We start from the raw sequence: 18,120 nt of genomic DNA, 5'->3' as shown, positions 1-18,120 counted from the left end.
GTGTATAGGATGCAGCTTTTAGTGATAAAAGTGAAAGGACGTAATTTACCTCTTGACAATCCTGAAGAAACTTTTGAAGATCCCTGTTATCTTTCAGTCTCATCAGAAGTTCACTGGCTGCTTCACGGTTCTTCCTATGTCTAGTCAAAAAAATAACAGCAGAGAAAAAAAATTGAAATAGGCATTTCATGCAAAACCAATTTGTTCATGTCTGTTGCCCCTCTGGGATACATGTTTTGAGTAAGTATGTGGTGCGTCTTTTACTGCTTTTCAAATGAAGAGCATGTCTGAAGCTCAGATGTGCATGTGTTATTTAGTGAACTTGCTTAGGTTCAGCACGCATTTGTTTTTGTGACCAGTCAAATACACAGGGAAAATTTTGAAGTCAGCATGGTTTCACAAGTATTATGTACAGAATTTGGAGCACTAATTGGAAGACCACAGGGAATTTCAGTCTGTTTGCCAAAAAACATAAGAAAACCATCTTCAAAACTGCAACAATTAGATCTCAGGTTACATAGCCTTTGCAAAGGGTGCACTTGCTGTAACGCTCTCCATAATATACCTTCCCTATGGCTCAGCACCTCCTGCTAGCCAACAAAGCTGTAGTCGTTTATATAACCTTCCAAACGCTGTATTTAACAAACTCATATGACACACTTGTGTACTTCAGCAAACAGAAGCTCTATTCGCCTTGGAATGTATTTCTAAGAGCATTTAAGAGTAACCTTAGCACGAAGGAAAACCAAAGGTTAGTCAAAAAGCCCTATTTTTAATTCCTAATTGTTTTCCCCTTGAAGGATGAGTTGTGCAGGCAGCCCCACAGGTCTTGGTGGGTTCTTCAGATGGACGTGGTGCCCGATGAGCCGATTCCTGAGGTATCACCGAACATGTTTTTGACTGACACTTAACTTGGAATAGTAATCCCTGTCATTCTGTACTTCCATTATTTATGAGGTGATTTAGATGGAGGAGGCAGAGTAAAGATGATGATTTCTATTTATTGCTCACTGGGTAAGATTTGTTCATATTTCGTTGTGCATGGTCTTATTGCTGGACTATGTAACAGACTAAGATATATAAGGATAGAGATTTGGAGATTATTTTATAGGGTAGCAATGTATAAGATGATCTCAGCACATAATTCCAATAGCTGAATAAATCCATGTTAGTGGAAGTCTCCAGACACTCACGATATTCTTGAAGGCTATAAATTACATGTTGATGACAACTGGCTTAACGTACCGCTTTTCCTGATCTAAAAATTACCAGAGCAAGCTCTCTGGAAGAGTTTAGGGACTTCAGAAACACAAAGAATACCTGTGTTTCCTGGGTGTTACATAAAAGCAAAAGGTCTGTAAGGCAGAGGAATAGGAGAGGACCCTTTAAAGGGCTACACATTGCTCCTTTGTTGTCTCAACAGCTTTCTCTGAATAACCGTGCCCGCAGCAACTATAAAGCTGTAGGTAAAAAACAACTGAGTTATGGATCAGATGGCAGGGAAGACACACATAACCTTCAAAGGAAGAGGCTGGAGTCCAAGCCCAGGTAATCTTGATGTTTTGGCAGGTGTTACCTGAGAGAGTGCAAAGGAGAGGACACACAAATTGTGCCTTAGGAAAAGCCTCTGTAATGTAGCTAACAGCAGTGGGTTTGATTCCACTCTTTTGTGTCTCACATATATATGTCTCGGCAAATACAGTGCATTACTCGGGTTGCTAAATTGAAGCAAGAAATTGTTTGGGTGATTCTGTTATGATGATTTAGTGTCATGATGATTTAATAGATTTAAGGGTAGATTACATTCTAGACTCATGTCTTCTGGACACAACTTGTGCAATTAAAAGGAGAATTTCATGACATTGATTTGAATACAGTTAAGAATGAACAGACAAGTTCTTATGTTGAGAAACCTGGAGTTTAAAAATCTAGCAAACTATCTCCACACAGTGTTGGAAATACTGACTTTAAGAACTCTGAAGGGAAAATACACAGGAACATCACACAGATGATGATACAGCTGTGCTGTTTTTGTTTTTCTTCAGCATAACAAACATTGGTGCTCAGAGTTATTTAACACTAACAGGTTGTTGTCCCAAATGACCTGGAGTGAGACTGCAAGATGAGAAATCTCTGAAGAACAGGGCTGAACTGTAACAAGGCTTAAACTGGACACTTGAGGACGTGGTTGTAATATACTGAAGATGGAATATATCCCTGCTGAAACAGGCAGGAATTCCTGTACTTTCATCACAGAATTGGTGTTATTTTTGAATGGAAATAAATGGCCTTAAGAAGTCATTTAGTCTGTTCTGCCTACCCAGACTGGCTATATCCAAACATTATTAATTCCTTATCCATGTTTCCCCAAATTGTTCTTTAAGAGCTCCAATGACAGATTTTAGAATTTTCTTATTCCAGAGCATAACTACCCTTTCCCATTACAAAGCTTTTCTTACCCTCTACCACACCTCTACTACCAGTAAGTCCGAAAGGCTCTAAAGAGAATCAACAGGCAGACAGACTGAAGAACAGAACCCTTTGAAGTACCAATTTTATCCAGATGCTAAAATCACATGGTGTAAAGGGCCTGGGCATCCCATTTCCTTGGCCACGTGTGCAGAGGCTGAGCTGAGCCAGCTGGTGGGGCAGGGAGGTGGATGGACCAGCGGACAGACAGGTGGACAGACCGGACTGTAGCTGCACTGAGGGCCAAGAGCACTGGGCAGCTCTGGAGGGTGGAGAAAAGCACCAAGCCTGATGCACAGTTTTTGAACAAAGATTGCTCAACTGCTGATTGCAGGCATCCCTGTGAAAATCCTACTCTTCTGAGAGGTGCATGGCAAGGAAAGGCCAGAAACTGACTCTGCCACACTTCAGGTTATCAGTGAGTGCTCTTACTGGTTTGCTGAAATAGTTTGTGGAAGAAAATCCCACACTAGCACAGAAGGGTTTGCTCTTCAGACTCCAATTATTTAGAATGACTGCTTGAATTCAACTGCTTGTTCATGCAAGAAATTGCATGTATTACTTACATTATAGCTATGTCTAGGTCTACATTAAATAGGGACTTCCCTCTATATGCTGAAGAGGCAACCTCAAATTCCAGTGTCTAAATTAAGCTAGACTTACATGGTAAAATGAGATAGGAAGTGTACCACAGTCTGTTAAACATGGGGACATCTTCCTTCTGTGGCAATGTTATGAAGAATCTAAAATAGTAAAATGAAGTATATTCAGCATGAAGATGTGCCTGATTCAAATTAACCCAAGAGCAGAACACCAAAATTTGCCACAATGTTCCCAGGCTGTCTCTGCAGAGGTCCTTGAGAATGCTAACACCACTGAAAACTGACAACATCTCTTGTGGTTTAACTGTAAGCCTGTGGGTTTCAAAACCTTGTTGAAGTAATAAATCTTACACATAGCACAAATGCTACTGCCTGCTAAGAATGGTGAGATATATGCAAGGAAGGCCTAACTCTCTAGTTGTTCCAGCAAACAGCAGGCATTCTCCTTTATGAACAGGCAAGAAGAAAAAAATATTTCAGTTCTCTGTTAAGTACAAAAGTTGATGAAAAACAGAACCAGGTAATAACTTGAGTCAGACCTGCAACTATCTTGAAACTAAATCTCAGTTTTAGAATCAGAGAGGCCACGATGTAAGCAACTGGACCAGGGCAGTCCCCTTATGCTCCTCCAAGAGGAAATGGAGAAGAAAACACTTCCCTTCTGGATGGCAGAAACAGAAGCAGAAGTCACCAAATTAAATAAGACAGCTGCAGAGGGGAGACCAGCCAGGAGCCCTGCTCTCAGAAGCCCTCTGGACTCAGAAATGGAAGGGGACGGTTCTTCTTCACTGAGACCCCACCAGGGCCCCTTGGCAACAGGGAAAGCCACAGACGTGGACAGCTATAGAATAGTGTCTAGCAGCTGCTACCTGAGGGAGCAGCTGCAAAAGGTAAAGCTGGGACCCACAGGGGCTCAGAGGTCACGCAGCAGCGTAACTGCCACAGGTGTGCTGATAGTTTGCTCCATTTCCCCTTCTTTCCTTGTGATAGTTTTATTCAAACCCATCTTCTCCCTCCCTCACTCTTTCTCCAGGTCCTATTCCCCATTTATCTGTCCCTTGAACTGCATTGGAAGATCGTGCTGAAGCTGTACGTCCTGTCACACTGCTCCCTCAGCTTCTGCATTCTCCTCTCCTTCCTGAGCCTGATGCCTACAGCATCTGTTCAGATGTAACCATTTCAGGGCAGGGGCTGTCGGCTGCACCAATGGACAGCAGGTTCTCCTCTGCATTCGCTTGCAAGCAGTACTGTAAAAAGCACCATTAACAGTATGAAAAACTACAAAGAGCTCCATATAGGAAGTACGGAGCCACTGCACATATTTGAACTTGTTTGTTTTGGTCTTTTGTTATACATCCAGGTGGAGCCTGGTTGGGAGAAAATTTTTTTTGTAAAACCAAAGAGGTTTCCTTTGCTACCACTCCCACTACACCCAGCCCTAAGGCTTTGTTCTTGAGGCTTATCAGCCTTGCAGACTCAGAGAGCAATCACACGGATTTCCTGGATAGCAGTGCACCGGATGGTTTTTGCAGTGCTCTGCATAAATACTTCTGGAATTGAGGAAATGTCCTGGGAAAAAAAAGTAGGGTTAAAAAAAACGACAGCCTCTAGGACTTCCCTGCCCTTCTGAGCAGGAACTCCAGCATGTCTTGCAGCCAGGATGGCCCAGGTGGCCAGCTAATGCCACAGGGCCATGGGGACACAGAGAAGGAGCTGTGCTGGGGAAACAGCAACCAGAGCACCTCAGCCACGGGCAGCAGCGGCACTGCTGCAGGGCACATGCAGGATGGAAGGCTGAAGCTGTCTCCACTCCAGCCACCTCAGACAGGGCTGCACAAAGAGGCTGGCTCCTTGCTACTGTTTTTTAAAATTCCAAAGTTACAGAAAGAAGACACCTAATCAGAAGGGCAGGATCAAATCCAGCTTTCATAAGTGGATGTGAAAACTTGAAGAACATCTGAAGTCAGAGAGGGTAAATAATGGAAAATAATTTTCTAGCTTTCACCTTGGGTAAGTAAGGGGAGTCAGCACAATTTGTGCTGACAATAAATTTAGAGCTGACCCTGTAAGCAGCATCAAAAAGCTACCAGACTGCATTTATGCACTGAATTAAACCTGATGTCCTTTAGGCCACAAAATGCTCCTACAGGTGGGCCACATGAGGGCAGAACTCGTTGCACTAGAGATGGCAGGATTTCCAAACACTCTTTCCTTTTTTCATCCTTCTCAATGGAAGCTCCTTGAGTGAGAGGCACCTCTTTGTGAAGGGTACTCCCCAGTGAAGGGCACTGACAGCTGGGGCAACCAAAATGTCTTCAGTGTGTAGGATTTTTGGCACTGATGCACAATGTGCTATGCCAATACAGCACCCATTTGACATCCCAGTCCTCCTTGCCCCAAATGCAGTGCTTTATGGAAATGGAGAAAGAATGAAGATGCTGACTGGATGTGCTCATTATGTTCCAGTATCAGACAAAAGGCAAACGTAAATCCTTCCTTTATCTATGGGTAACATCTTCCATAAAACAAAACAGTTATCTTCACACAATAGGACCTGTGTGTGTGCCTGTACCCGGGTTCTAGTTTGCTGGGGCTGGAAAGTCAATTAAGTGAAGAAATTCAGATCCTAGGTTGCTTTCGTATAATCTCCTCTTTCTAGTCTTTGCAGATTCTCTTTGTGATCTAAAGAGAGTCAAGCTGGTTAGAGAGAAAATGAAAATATAAGGTACCCTTGGCGGTAGACTGTCAGAGGGCTCAGAGGTCCTCAGCAAGCTCTGGGCACAGGAATATCTGCCCTTTTTTAAATCCATGAGCCACAGCTAAAGCAGGTGCATAGACAGTACAAAATGTTTACCAAAACAGGAAAGGCACAACATTTTTTGCACTGCTTCAGACCTCAGAGATAAAGGCATTTGGCCAACTCAAAGCTTACTGGCTGCAGGAGGATGAAAGTCTGTCAGAAGGGTGGTCAGTAACATCTGACATGAAGTTCGGTATGAGCTTACTTCTGCCTTCTGACACTCATGATTCACAAGAGCCTTGAAATCTCCACTATTATTCAAACCATAAGCAGAAAGAACTCTAAATCATAGCCATCAAAAACGTACATTTAGTTTTCAAAGAAAAAAAACTCTTAAAGGTCTATAGCAGTCATGCCACAGCTAAAGAGACAAAGCAGAAGACTTGTTCTGAGATGAAAGACACATTTGTACCAATGCTTTCTAATCTCATTTCAGAAGGGCCAGACAACTTGGAAAATGTGATCAAAGCTGAGTGGGTGGGGTAGATACAATGCCAATTACACTCCTGAAGAGCCACATTCCTTCCTCAGGGGAAGGACAGGAAGATATTGTTATCATTGAATCAGCTAGGAGATAGCAAAAAAACTTACGGCTTGTGGAACCTGGTATAGCTACTGCTACAGCTCCCACCATAATATGAACTCTGTTAATAGCCCGAGAATTATAAGCAACACTCATATAGCCAAATTCTGGGTAGCGAGCTCATTACCTTGTGAGTCTCAAGAAAATAGAAGAGGTAATATTTAATTAAGATTAGCCCAGCATATTTTTGAAACATTACAGTTCCTATTTTTCCACAGGACAAAGAAAGCGTTCTGCAACAGACGTTTTCTAACATGTTGCTTTGCCTTTGGATTCTGATAAAAGGTCATCTCTCAGGGAACAGAATTAAAATGTGAACAGCTACATTCTGTCATCATTCTGACCTTACCTGTCATCAATAGAGTCCACTTTCTCCTGGATTTTATCAGAGTTAATGTTCCCATCACTAACTAGCCTTCTGCCAGTCTCTACGACTGCATTGATCTTTTCTTCATTGGCATCCATTGTAGTCATGAAATCCTCCTGTTTTTTAATAGCAGCTTCTGCTCCTTCCAAGGTAGTGGGCATTTCTGTGTGTGCCAAAACATACTCCTGTGATTAAAACACAAATCAGGGAGAGAAAAGTATTATACTCAGGCTATGTTGCATGCTGTCAACAGATTCACCAGATATGAAAACAAATGTTTCAAGAAGACTAAGAAGTAAAATTCAAAAAGCAAATTAATTTGTGTTACTTCTAAAAAATAAAAAAGGTAGTTTATCCGTTTTTAGCTCTTCTGCAAGTGTCAGCTTGTGGAGATGAAGACAAGTAAATCTTGCCCACTTACCTGGTTATTAAGAAATGCTTCTGCTTGTTTGGTATCTCTGAGAAATAGCTGGTAGGCATGAGACTGGGAGAGGAGATTTTGCCTGTTCTCCCACATTTTGTGGAGCTCATTCCATCCAGTGTCCAAAGCTTGTAGGCGCTGGCGTAGGAACATGTACTGAGCGTCGGTTTGCCCTTGTGTCACCATCTCACCCATGTCCCTCATTTTCTGATAGTCTTCTTCATAATTGTTGATTTCATTCTTAATATTCTCATGTTGAGTGAGCAGCTTCTCAGCCTCTGTCAGTGTGTTTGGCATGTCTTCAGAGGCAATTGCAGTCTGAGTTCTGGATAACCATGACTGGAAGTCATCTAGATCTCTCAGGAACTGTTGCAGTTTGCTTGCCTCTCCAAGAGACTCTTCCCGGTTCTTGAGAGTGGTCTTCATTTCTTCCCATACATCGTTGATTTCTGCAAGTCGTGAAAGGATAGCCTGTGCCTGGTCAGGATGCTCTGATTCCAACTTTTCTGCCTCTTTTTGCAGGTCACTGAGCTTAGCCTCAATGGCTACCAGGTCACGTTCCATGCCCGTCAGCTTCCTCTGCAGGGCCATCACTCCAGCGAGATCATTACCCAGATCTTGTGTGGATTCAATCACTTTTGTCTTTTCCCTGATCCAGGACTTGGTTTCATTACATTCAAGGTGGTAATTCTGGATACTCAGGGCCGAGAGTAGAGCATCCTTCTTTCTGTCTACCAGTTCTCTGAACTGGCTCCATCTGAAATTTGTGATGAGAGAAAAGCAGAGAAATCAAGACTTGTGTACAATAACAGAAAAGCTGAGCGAGCTAAGGGAAAAACACTGCTGAGCGAGCAGTTACTCACATTAGCTTGTTAAACCATGAAATAACTTAACATATTCATGCTTTTTTCAGTCCTTTCCACATCATCAATAGTTTTAGCAAAACAACCATTAACCAAGCTATGGCATATATAAGAATATGTCAAGTATCAGCAGTACTGAGTCCTTGCAAGTATAATTTTTTCTCAAGTGAAAGTTACATCTAATTTTCACACTAACTACACTCTCTCAGTGGACTTTGAAACCAAAAAGAGAGTGAGTTTACATGAAGTATTATATTGGTTTATTTTTGATTGTTTGTTTTAAATCAATAATAGTCACTATAGCAAGTTTCCAGCTCTCAAGTCATGGTACTGATACACTTAGGACCTGGTTGAAGTCAGTAACAAAACTTTATCTGTTAATTGAACATTTCAAAGACACAGCTCTCTTTCCTTCTGAAGGAAAGTTGAAGGTAGTTGAGGGTCTACTTTGAAGATACTTGAGGTAACAGTATCAGAATATATTTAAAAACACATACAAGAAACACAAGTGACACCACTATATTTTTTCATCCAGTATCACATTTTTCATGAGCATGAGACCTTCACGTACCTCGTGTTGAGTTTATCTTGCTGTGCTTTGATCTCCTTCTCACTTGGATGGCCACTGTGCATTAGCTGCCTAGCAATTTGGTTCACTACTGCAACACGGGAAGCCTGATTGTTCATTTCAGGTTCTAAGCTTTCAAATCTGGGAGAGAAAAAAAAGATCACAAAGGCATTAGAGAATCAGAGTCATAGGCAAGTTAACAAAGGTGGCTGGTGCACAAAAACTTCCAGCCAGAATTCCCCAAACTTCCTGGTAAATCCATTCCCACCTGTGCTGGATCACTTCCAGGTCCTCCAGCTTCTCTGGAATCTGCATATTATTCAGCCACTTCTCCTTTTCATCTATCCAAAGTTCACATGCATCTGCCTCGCTGAACATCTTATAAAGAGCAAGGGTATCCTGCAAGGCCTGTTTACGCAGCCGAGTCAGCTCAGCAACCTCCTTGTATCTTTCTTCTATTCCGGACAACCTGCCTTGCACATCTGGAGACCCGGCGTGTTCCTGTGGTAGAGCCTTTGCCTGCTCGTGAAGTGAGTCAATGGTTGGCCGGTAGCTTGCAATCTCTTCAGCAACATCCTTGTGTTTCTTGACCAAGGACTGTGTAGAATATTCATCATGACCAACATCGTTGCTGGAGACAATTTTGAGGATGTCCAACATCCATGCGTCAATGTCATCAGCATCAGCCTGGAACTGGTGAAGGAGAGAGGCTTCCTCCAGACGTTTCTTCCTAATGGCAGATAACTGTTCCAAGTTAGCCCACTGCTCCCGGATATCCTTAATTCTTTCTCTGATCTTCTCAGACCCAAAATGCTCTTCCGCAATCATGTCTTCACCTTCTTTTATCGCTTGCTGGAAGTGGCCACTACGACCACTCATTTCGTCTTCAAACGCCTTATGTTTACTCAAGAGACGGACAACACTGGTTAGGTCCTTCCCATAGTCATCAGATGAAAGGATCTGTTCCTTCTCCCTGATCCAACCCTCTTCTTCAGCCATTTCCCAGAAGAATTTCCAGAGGCGCCGGGACTCCTCCAAGCGGGCCCGGCGCTCGGCTGCAAGCTGGCACAACTCTTGGTAACAGAACTCCATGTGAGCAACGCGGTCCCTGATAACCTGTGGGTCACATGGTTTGTAACCTGTTCAGACAGAGAATGTACATTACAACATGGACTCATTCATTTTCATTGCAACAGCTGGGGTGTACCTAGAGTTCTTAATTCCTGCTTGTTCTGTCTGCAAAGTTTATGGAAGAGAATCCATGGTTAGTCTCCTGAAACAATGTGAACAATTCAGACTTCACCATCCTGTGACACAAAACAGAAAATGCTGTTCTGTGAATGAAGACAAAAAACTAACTAAATAAAAAGGGTAAGACACCCACGACTGTTTTCAGTGAAAGAAAATTCACTACCCTAGATATATATCACAACACAAAATGAACATTATTTACCCTAGTTAATTATGCTAGTTTAGTGGAATCGCTTTTAATTAGCATGGATTGGGTCAATATGAGATTTAATAGAATTATTTGCTTATGTTTCATTAGAAACACAAAACCGGGAATTAATGGTGACTGCTACAAAGTTACAGCAGCTGCTGGTTAGGAGTGTGACATAGCAAACAAAACACAAGCCGCACCGAACTTCTGAACAGGTTACCTTGACAAATTAATCATTGACACGGTGAGGGAAGAAGGAACAAATGAAGCTGGATTCTCTTATTCTGGTGCTGAACTTAACCTAACATGCCTTGCAGAACTAATGAGCCTTACACATAACCCCATATATAATTAAAACTAAGGCGGATGTGTTGGCTGCTGGTTACCTTCTCCATCGGTGGCAAACTTCTGTGCAGATGCATTGACCCCTCTCACTCTCTCAGCCTGAATGGCAATGTCAGCTTCCACAAGAGCATGTTTCTGCAACAGGTCTTCGACTCCTAACAAATGTTTGCCATAGTCTTGAGACAGCAGAAGCACCTGATAAAAATGTAAGAGACAAATGAAATGGGATCAAGGCCATAAGCTATTCATTTCTTAATGACTCCTTCATGCCTTACACTGTTCTCCTTTGTTACACCAACTAAAGTCCACAAAAACACTAGGGCCATAAGCAGTTATTTCAAACTTAGAGAGGTATAACTTATGTGAATTTGAACCAACATTTTTCAAATCCCTGGCAACCATGAAGAAATTGACCGTGCTCTTTAATGATGAAAAGCCGAGTCAGCTCAGCAGGACCACTGAAAGGCACTCAGTCCAGGTACCGTGAGCTGGCAGTGAGCTACATGCATCTTCCTTTCCTCCAACAGCTTCCAAGTTCTGCTGTCTCATGGACAAGAACAAAGTTACAATTCTTCCCCTTCCTTGGTCCCAGCAGAACAGACAGAGAAATTCCATGCTTTTAAAGCACAGTGGTGAAAAGGTGACTCATGTCAATGGTGATGGAGAGAGATCATGTAATTTCCTTTCACTGAAATCTGCATCCTCACCCAAGCAATCTAACCAAAGCTTCTTGCCCTTATGAGAGAGGCATGAAGATGAAAAGTGTCTTTTCTAGAAGTGTGTCATTTTATAGAAGCAAGCTTGGTCCTCTTCCTTAATTGTTTTTAATCTTTATTTTAAAATATCATCATAAGGTATAAGAAATTTGTTCATGGCCCATGAATGTGGGTCTTCTCAATTTTCGACTAAACCAGATAGGCAAAACGAATCTTAAAAAAAAATACAAAAAAAGGGCATTTACACATCTCTAGAATATTTTTCTATGTTCTTGAATGGGTAACACCTACCTTCATCTCATCCATCCAGTCCATAATGTACAGCATTTCCTGGAAAATCTTTTGCAGGCCAAGATTCATCTCCAGACGTTGTCTCCGTGCCCTGAGCAGCTCCAGGAGGTATTCCCACAAGCGTATAACATTGTCCTTTCTTGCAGTGATGCGTTTTATATCATGATAATTTTCAGTCTCAAGCTCCTTTGCAACTGCAACCACAGCTTGGACTCGTTCTTCATATGCTGCAATATCTGTTTCAATGGCCTCATGCTTCTTTGTTGCAGCCTCCACCGCTGGAAGGTCAAAGCCAAAATTATCCTGTAAAGACAGAGAAACTTCTTCAGCAATGGCTGCCAAGGAGAAAAGCCCTACTGCTCAAACTCTAAAGTGACTTCTGATTGTGCAGAACACTCTCGTTAGCAATTTCAGGAGTTGGACTCGATGATCCTTGTGGGTCCTTTCCAACTTGGTATACTCTGTGATTCTATGATTTCACGATCTCAAAATGCTCTGAAAACTCCTCAGATAAAATCAGAGATAATTCTGATAAAATCAGACATCGTTTACAAGATTTGGTGAAACAACCATGGTGGCCATCAGGATTAGCCTAGGGTTTGGGTTTTTTGTTTGTTTGCTTTTCAAAAGCCACCACAAATAATAATATTTTTATTATTCCTGGGCTTATTCTGTTGAATTGACCTAAATATTCAGGTAAAGAAAATCTTGACTGTGGGTAGTTATTTCCACATGAATATCTCTTGAATACAGAAGAATAGATTCCAAGAATGGGTATGTGTGAATACATTCAAGATAGAGCAGTAATATATACACATATACACTAAATATACCTTTACACACATACAATAAATATAAATATGCATAGATTCAGTAACATAAGTGGCACAGGAGAGCAAATGTTCTCTTTACAAGAACTGTATCCTTTAAGTACTCAAAGGAATCATTTTAGTCACACAGACAATTTCTGAAAGCAGCACCTGAGAAACTAGACGTTGATTTTCACTTAGCCAGGTTTCTCTCATAGCTGCCTTGCGATCAAATCTGCGTGCAAGTTGTTCCAGTTTCTCTTGTCTGATGAGCTCATTTCGCAGTGCCAGTTCTCTTTCATGTTCAGCTTTTTCCAGTCTTTCCCAGGCCTGAAGATGTGAAGAAAAAGAAAATGCATCTTCTAACTACACATTCATATAGGGTTATGATAAATCATGTGTGCTTCACATGAAATCAGTACTGAAGACACTTCAGCCAAGTTTCTCAGAACTGGCAAATTTATTTAAATGCCAATGAATCTGGTCTGTATAGGCTGGCCTTATACCTTGTCTGCTAATGTAAGGGCATGACTTAAAAATTGGTCTCAATTTATAAATTCATTTTCTGAGCAAGAGGTGTAAGTCTTGTTTACCTCGTATGCATTTTATTGAGTTCACTTGTTATTTGCCTCCTACAAAGCTTAAGCAAACCACTTTTGCTTCAATGTGTAAGAAAGCAATTGTTTCAAAATCTTCTGAGTGCTATACCCAAGGGAGGGATTCTATCTTTCTCCTTTAGGAAATGAGAATTAGAGATTCATGCCATCTCACCCCTAAAATCAATTTACAATTGTTCTTTATTACATCATCTTTGGAAAGGAAAGAAAGTACAGAATTCAGTGACTTTTGCTGCATGCAAGTCCTTTTTTTTCTCCAACGCAAGAAGTTATTCACATGCATGGCACTGATACTACAAAAACAGAGCCTTAGAAGCATGTTGAAAGCCAGCTAATCACCTTTCAGATCTCCTTACAAACAACAAAAATACCCACAATTAAACACAAACTACCCTAGATTCTTCTAAATCCTAACAGATGTTAAACTGCCTGAAACCCAAAGTATTTTAGGCATTTGCAGGCACAGGAGCTTAACGCAAATAGGAGAGCTGCGCAGTTTACTGCTCTCTAGGATGCAGACGGAGGCCACAGACGCCCCCAACAGCTTCTCTGGGAATGCCAGGCATGATCAAACACAAACGAGGAGAGCTCAGTTTTAAGTTGTTATCCTTGAAAGAACTTGTCAGCTCTGCTGCTGTTCTGCCAGCTGCATCAGCGTGAAAAAAAGCTGCATAAACCCCAAGAGGGAACCCAGAGGATCAATCACAGCTCTTCCTTTACTCTCCAATGCTGTGGGCCGGGGGGCTGCGAGGCAGATGAGGGCCAACTCTGCTCCCCACTAGGAGCCAGGGAAGGCAGAGGTGTTGCAAGAGCACCACAGCCCTGAACAACACAGTGTGTCTGCTGCTGCGCTTGGCTTTGCTGAGACTCTCTCAACCTCCTGCTTGCAGGGAGCTATGCTGGGACAGATCTCCTCCAAACTAAGTAGGCAGGGCTGCAATATCTCAGTATTGTTGCTATTTTCTGCCGATTAGCAATAGCTACAACCCTGGATGAGCAAGGGCTACCAGATCCATAACTGACTGCTCAGAACTACTGAGCACGTTTCCCCGTGCAGAACAGCTTACAGATGCTGAGGCCACCCAGGGACTTGGTTCAGATTAGCGAGTCCAAGAGAAGGGAAAAGATCACCCCACCTCTCCCAATCCTTACGGTCCCCCACATCAAGGCTAAAGACAGCAGATGCGTTTCTTCCCACTATGCTGAGACTGAGACTGAAAGGAAAAAACAAAATCCTGAGTCGCACAGCAGCTGCTGGCTCAGTTTACCTTGTTAATGTCAGAGATGAGTTTGCCCTCCCTTGGCATGTATACTTTCTGATTGTTGGCTCTCATTTTGCTTTGGATGGTAAAAAGTAGCACTTCTAGGTTTCCTTTTTCTGTAAACCTAAACAAAATTTCCAAAATAATAGTTAAAATAAAGCTTTCATTACTACTAGGTTATTACAAAGCACTTCCTTACAACACTGACGTTATGAATGGAACACTTAGATAAACACCTGCATCTTGTGTGAACACTGGAAGCAGTGGAAATAGCCTTTCCACCCAGATGGGTCAAACAGAAAGAAAATAAAAAAAGAAAAAACACAACTTCACAGAAGACTGTTGTCTATCTGTTTAGATTTAAGCCCCTTAGGGGGAAAAAAGACTGCATTTTTTATTCTATTATGTTTGTTGTCCTAGTTTATCAACCCAAGAAATGGAAGTTTTATTTAAACTGCTCACTGCAGTCAATAAACTCTTCCCACTGTTTTCCCTGAGTTGTATGCCTGGGAAATAAACAAACTGCAAAGGCACTAGGGAATAGACTGCAATTTTAGAAAATGTCTGGATACTTTGTAATGTTTTCAATTGCAATTATTATCCATTAGGACTTATATTAGACAAAAATAATAAATAGATCAGATAACATAACGTTAAAAGAAACTTCCAGAAATAAGTTGCATGGCTTTGGTTGTATCAGTTGTAGCAAGCAGAGCTATGTTTTACAAAGCCAGACACACTTCCTCTTGATTTAGGAAAAGCAGTAAGAGCCTTTTAATAGCTGTGTCTTGGTATTGTACGCCGCTAGCAAACACGGCTGGTGATATTACTGCACTAACATGGTATATACTATTACCACTTGTATTACAGGGCAGGCATCTCAGTGAAATGATAGCTTCCAGTACTATAAGATCCTACAGACAACACACATGTTTTTAATTATTATTACTATTGTTATTACTATGTGCATATCAAATAGCATAAAGCAAATAGGCTCTAAGTAATAATGGTCAGTGCCAATTAGAAATGTGATACCTGGTTCTGTTCAGAAAAATAAATTCTCAAACCAAGATTAAAATTACTTGGATGTTTGTTTTAAAAAAAAAAAATCAATGAATGACTAAGCAAAACAAAACCACTGTTTTTGTAAGCTAAGATTAAAATTACTTGGGTGGTTTCTCTACTGTGCGGTAAGTGTTGAACGCCTGTAGCTGCTGCTGCACACCAACTAGCGAGTTGGCAAATTTGCGATTGTTGAGGATGATAATGGTTTGTTCAATCCACTCAAGAAGGTCAGAAGCCAGCGATTCGTATTTTTCAATCATTTTCTCTGTTTCAATGGCATTGTCAAGCACCTGCAACAAGCAGCACAAAATAAAGATGAATTCAAGGGCAGTGCTCTTCAGAGTCATCTCAATCCAACAAGCTGCATAAAGGAAGATCTGCTGGCTTACGAATCAGACCACTCACTCCTGAGCACCACTGGGGCTGCGTTCCCCGAGGAACAAGGGCTTTGCATTTCTCAGCACTGAATTCCCATGATACCAAGGCAGCAGAGGGGCAGAGCAGAGGCTTACAAAAGGATTCACATCCAGTCTGCTAGCTGTAAGGATGGGGCAGCTTTGCCAAAGGGCAGAGAATGACTGCACATTTTTTAATGGGCTTTCTGGGCTTCAGAAGAAACAGAGGACCCAGAGGGTGAGGAGCAGCTAATGGGAAAGGAAAAGCAGCAATGATGCACAAGTAACAAACAAAAATAAAACACCAGCCAAATATTTTCTAATAAGAGACAGCTGGAAATTAACTACTCCTCATGGCCATATGGGAATATTTAACATTCAAAACATGTTTCAAAAACAAAACTAAAAACTACCATACAGTGGACTCTCTAAGGATTAACACCCAAGAAGGAAAAATAAGAATCAGAAAGATTTAAACTACTTTATAACAACTGATAATTTGAACTTGCAAACCTTTCCAATACGCTTTCCTTCAACAGCTAATGCTTTCATCTTGGAGAAGTAGTGGTAATATGTCACCACATAGGTGATGATTGACTTTTCATCAGGATGATCAACACTGATATCTGCAAACCAAACAAGAGTTGTCTTAGCACACTGCGGGTGCACAAGTTAAAACAACAAAGCCAATAATCCAACATGAACGGGCTCCAGAGTCTGATAGATGGGTTCAGTGGCAGTTCAGCTCCCACAATTTATGTCCTAATCAGAAATAAATCCAGCAGGTTTGGACTAGTTCTGAATTTCTTGGTGTTGTGCGGTATTGAACTCTATCACTAAGAAGCTCTCCTTTATCCGTTTCAGTGCAGACTATGCTCAAAGCATGCGATATGGGCAAGGGGTCTTTGGGCCAGATTTTGTCACAGACTGCATGGCTAACTTCCCTTGTGCCTGTGTGACTTGGCAGAAAACTTCAGTGCTGTATCACTATTTGGAAAGAGAGATTCAAAGCTAACTGCAAGTCTGTCCAAGCAAATCTTCTGAGATACACAGATGGAAAACAAATTATTTCCTCTCCTGCAGCAATTCTGAGACTATGGAAAATAAGCAAAAAGAAACTTGCCCAAACACATGGCCTCTATTTATTTGTCCTGTGACAAGAAAGTTTCTTGTCCTAGCATTGTGAGCACTTCTTCCAATACACAAGTGCACAATCTCATGAAAGCACAGGCTAAAACTCACTCAAGAGTCTGTGAAAGAAATTGCTAAATACTGGGTGAAGTCCGCATTTGTCATCTTCTGGCTCAAATTGAGAAGCAAAGTGTTCCTCAGAGCAGACCAGAAGGGTGCCTTTAACTGGAATGATTTTATGTACACATGGCCCATCCAGTGGTCTTGTCAGATGGGGGAATATAAATTCAGAATTAAAGCTGTTGTGCTTCCACAGCTCTGTCCTCTGCAGGAGACATCTTGCATTCTCTCTTTCCCTCTCTAGCTGTATCACTAAGTGAGTCAGCAGCATCCAGATGCTCTTTAAGACAAAAAGCTATCACAAAACAGTGTCCTTGGAACAGGAGGGGTGGAAGAAAAGAGCCCACAAAGAGCTGCAAAGCATTAAAACTGCAGGAATGCTTACCCTCAGGGTCCAGGAGCTTAGTAAGACCAAGGTGTTGCTCTGCAAGGTTAAAAGCATTTTGCAGATTGTAGTGTGCATTTGATTTCTTCAGCTTGTCAAAATCAATCAGATCAGGCCTAGACAGGATGAAAAATTCTTTAGATTTCCCAAAGCACAGTGCAGCCACCCTCAAATGAACAAATGAAATAAAATGTGCAATCCTCAGAAACCCTGGCCTCTCGGGATGCCAAGGTTTCGCTTGCCCAGTGCTCCTGTACGTTTCAATGGAGTATTAAAGGAACAGAGTAATGCCCAGCACAGGGCAGAGCAGCAGAACCTAGCCCATGGCAAAAAACACGGATGGATTACCATAGATAAAGGTGACCTGGAAAATAAACAAACAGTCAAACTGTGGTTGCGCAGTCTCTCCTCATGATGATGGGTGTGTGCAGGCTGTCTCACTTCACCCGAGCTTGCCAATGGATGGCATCGTCAGCCATGTTGAAGTCCAGCTCCAGACTCTGCCATCCCTGCCCAGGGATTTCTTTCTCCTCCAGGACATGGCTGTGCCGCCAAACTCTCAATTCTGGGTGACCAGAGCTCAGCGTGGGCAACTCAGTAAGGTATAAAAGCTTCTCCTCCAACCTGGTCACTCACAGAATGAAATGATCACGAGTATAATTTATTCTCTTGAAACCAAACACAACTTGCGACATGAGAAGCTGTTGCCCAGATGAGCTCAAAGTGACCACAAGAGTGAAAGGCAAGTTGTTGTAAAACTCTCAGCAATTCTTCCACTTCCACCCCTCCACAGATTTTCAAAATCAAGCTGCAATGTAACTTCAAAACACAGCACACACTGCACCAGTCCAAGCTTTCAAAATCCATAAG

At 41.9% G+C, this 18,120-nt stretch overlaps 1 protein-coding gene across 4 annotated transcripts in view; it reads right to left on the bottom strand.

Moving 5' to 3' along the window:
• SPTBN1 (spectrin beta, non-erythrocytic 1) overlaps positions 1-18,120 on the bottom strand; it is a 132,406-nt gene that overhangs the window by 28,465 nt on the left and 85,821 nt on the right. For all 4 annotated transcript variants that reach the window (XM_035320838.1, XM_035320839.1, XM_035320840.1 and 1 more), the window contains 12 exons: positions 17,251-17,366; positions 16,128-16,240; positions 15,322-15,509; positions 14,161-14,278; positions 12,447-12,605; positions 11,467-11,769; positions 10,501-10,654; positions 8,942-9,812; positions 8,677-8,814; positions 7,243-7,999; positions 6,804-7,006; positions 50-140 (listed from right to left, as the gene is read on the bottom strand). In XM_035320838.1, coding sequence (XP_035176729.1) covers positions 50-140; positions 6,804-7,006; positions 7,243-7,999; positions 8,677-8,814; positions 8,942-9,812; positions 10,501-10,654; positions 11,467-11,769; positions 12,447-12,605; positions 14,161-14,278; positions 15,322-15,509; positions 16,128-16,240; positions 17,251-17,366 — 3,211 coding nt within the window. The remainder of the gene's footprint in view (positions 1-49; positions 141-6,803; positions 7,007-7,242; positions 8,000-8,676; positions 8,815-8,941; positions 9,813-10,500; positions 10,655-11,466; positions 11,770-12,446; positions 12,606-14,160; positions 14,279-15,321; positions 15,510-16,127; positions 16,241-17,250; positions 17,367-18,120) is intronic.

The sequence above is a fragment of the Oxyura jamaicensis genome, chromosome 3 (genome assembly GCF_011077185.1).
Source record: "Oxyura jamaicensis isolate SHBP4307 breed ruddy duck chromosome 3, BPBGC_Ojam_1.0, whole genome shotgun sequence".
Lineage (NCBI taxonomy): Eukaryota > Metazoa > Chordata > Aves > Anseriformes > Anatidae > Oxyura > Oxyura jamaicensis.
Note: the sequence above shows the minus strand (reverse complement) of the source record. Positions and strands in the feature narration are given on the sequence as shown.